The 1,116-nt window shown below is 42.1% G+C and overlaps 1 protein-coding gene across 1 annotated transcript in view; it reads left to right on the top strand.

Annotated features, from left to right (window-relative positions):
• Positions 1–1,036, top strand: part of LOC101861965 (amiloride-sensitive amine oxidase [copper-containing]) — a 5,709-nt gene extending 4,673 nt beyond the window's left edge. The window contains exon 2 of the mRNA XM_005102551.3: positions 16–1,036. Within this exon, the coding sequence (XP_005102608.1) occupies positions 16–423 (408 nt within the window). The 3' untranslated portion in view covers positions 424–1,036. The remainder of the gene's footprint in view (positions 1–15) is intronic.
• The last annotated feature ends 80 nt before the right edge of the window (positions 1,037–1,116 follow it).

Genomic DNA, 1,116 nt, shown 5'->3' with positions numbered 1-1,116 from the left:
CCCCTTCCCCAACAGATCGCTGTCACCAAATACAAAGACATAGAAGACGCCAGCTCGTCCATCTACGCTCAGGGCGACCCCTACGACCCTGTGCTGGACTTTGCTCGCTTCCTGGAAGACAACGACACGATCGTGGACACGGACCTCATCTTTTGGCTCACCTCCGGCCTCTACCACATCCCTCACGCCGAGGACGTGCCTAGCAGCTCCAGCACGGCCACACAGTGCCGCGTCATCCTCCGGCCCTACAACTTCTTCAACCACTGCCCCAGCCTGGCCGTCAGTGACGCGCTACTGGTCAAACGACAAGCCGACGGCCGCCTGGACTTTGACACATTCGGCATTAGCTCGGAGGAGCCACGCTGTTACCAGAGAGAAAAGGAGATGACTGGTTTTTCAGGAACAGTAGACACTTTATCATGATATTATTTTGTTTAATTCTAAATATATATAATAGAGAGAGAAAAAATGACGATTTTTCAAGAACAGGAGACTCCTTCTGTTGTCATTTTATATAATTCTAAATCTTGAAGAACATGGCGATTTTTAGGAACAAGAGATCAGATACTTTATGATGCCATTTTGAATAATTATAAAAGAATAGAAAGAAATGACTTGATTTTCAGGAACAAGAGCCACTTTAGGGAGCCATTTTGAATAATTCTAAATCAAGAAAGAAATGGCTTGATTTTCAAGAACAGTTGACATTTTATTCTGCGTTTTGTATAAAAAATTCTTAAACTAGAGAGAAGGAAGTACGTCATACGTTTATGTTTCCATGATAAACGGAAACTGCAGAGACGTTATTATGGTATGTTCCTAAAACAATGACAAAAAAACTTGATTTGAAGGAACGCTTTATGATGTTATGTTAAATTCCTCTAGGAGGAAAGGAGTTGATTTTCAGGAACAGTAGGTGCTTTACGATGCTATTTTATATTCCTTAAACTATGTGCGTTTGAACATTTTTATATATGTGTGAGTATGTGTGAATGTGTGCGTGGTTGTGAGTGTGTCTGTGTGTAGGTGCGCGTGTATGTATGTGTGTGTGTTTGTATGTCTGTGTGTTTATTTGTCTGTGTTTTAAGTGTGTGTGCGTGCGTGTGTGTGTGTGTG

Source organism: Aplysia californica, unplaced genomic scaffold (assembly GCF_000002075.1).
Source record: "Aplysia californica isolate F4 #8 unplaced genomic scaffold, AplCal3.0 scaffold00330, whole genome shotgun sequence".
Lineage (NCBI taxonomy): Eukaryota > Metazoa > Mollusca > Gastropoda > Aplysiida > Aplysiidae > Aplysia > Aplysia californica.
Note: the sequence above shows the minus strand (reverse complement) of the source record. Positions and strands in the feature narration are given on the sequence as shown.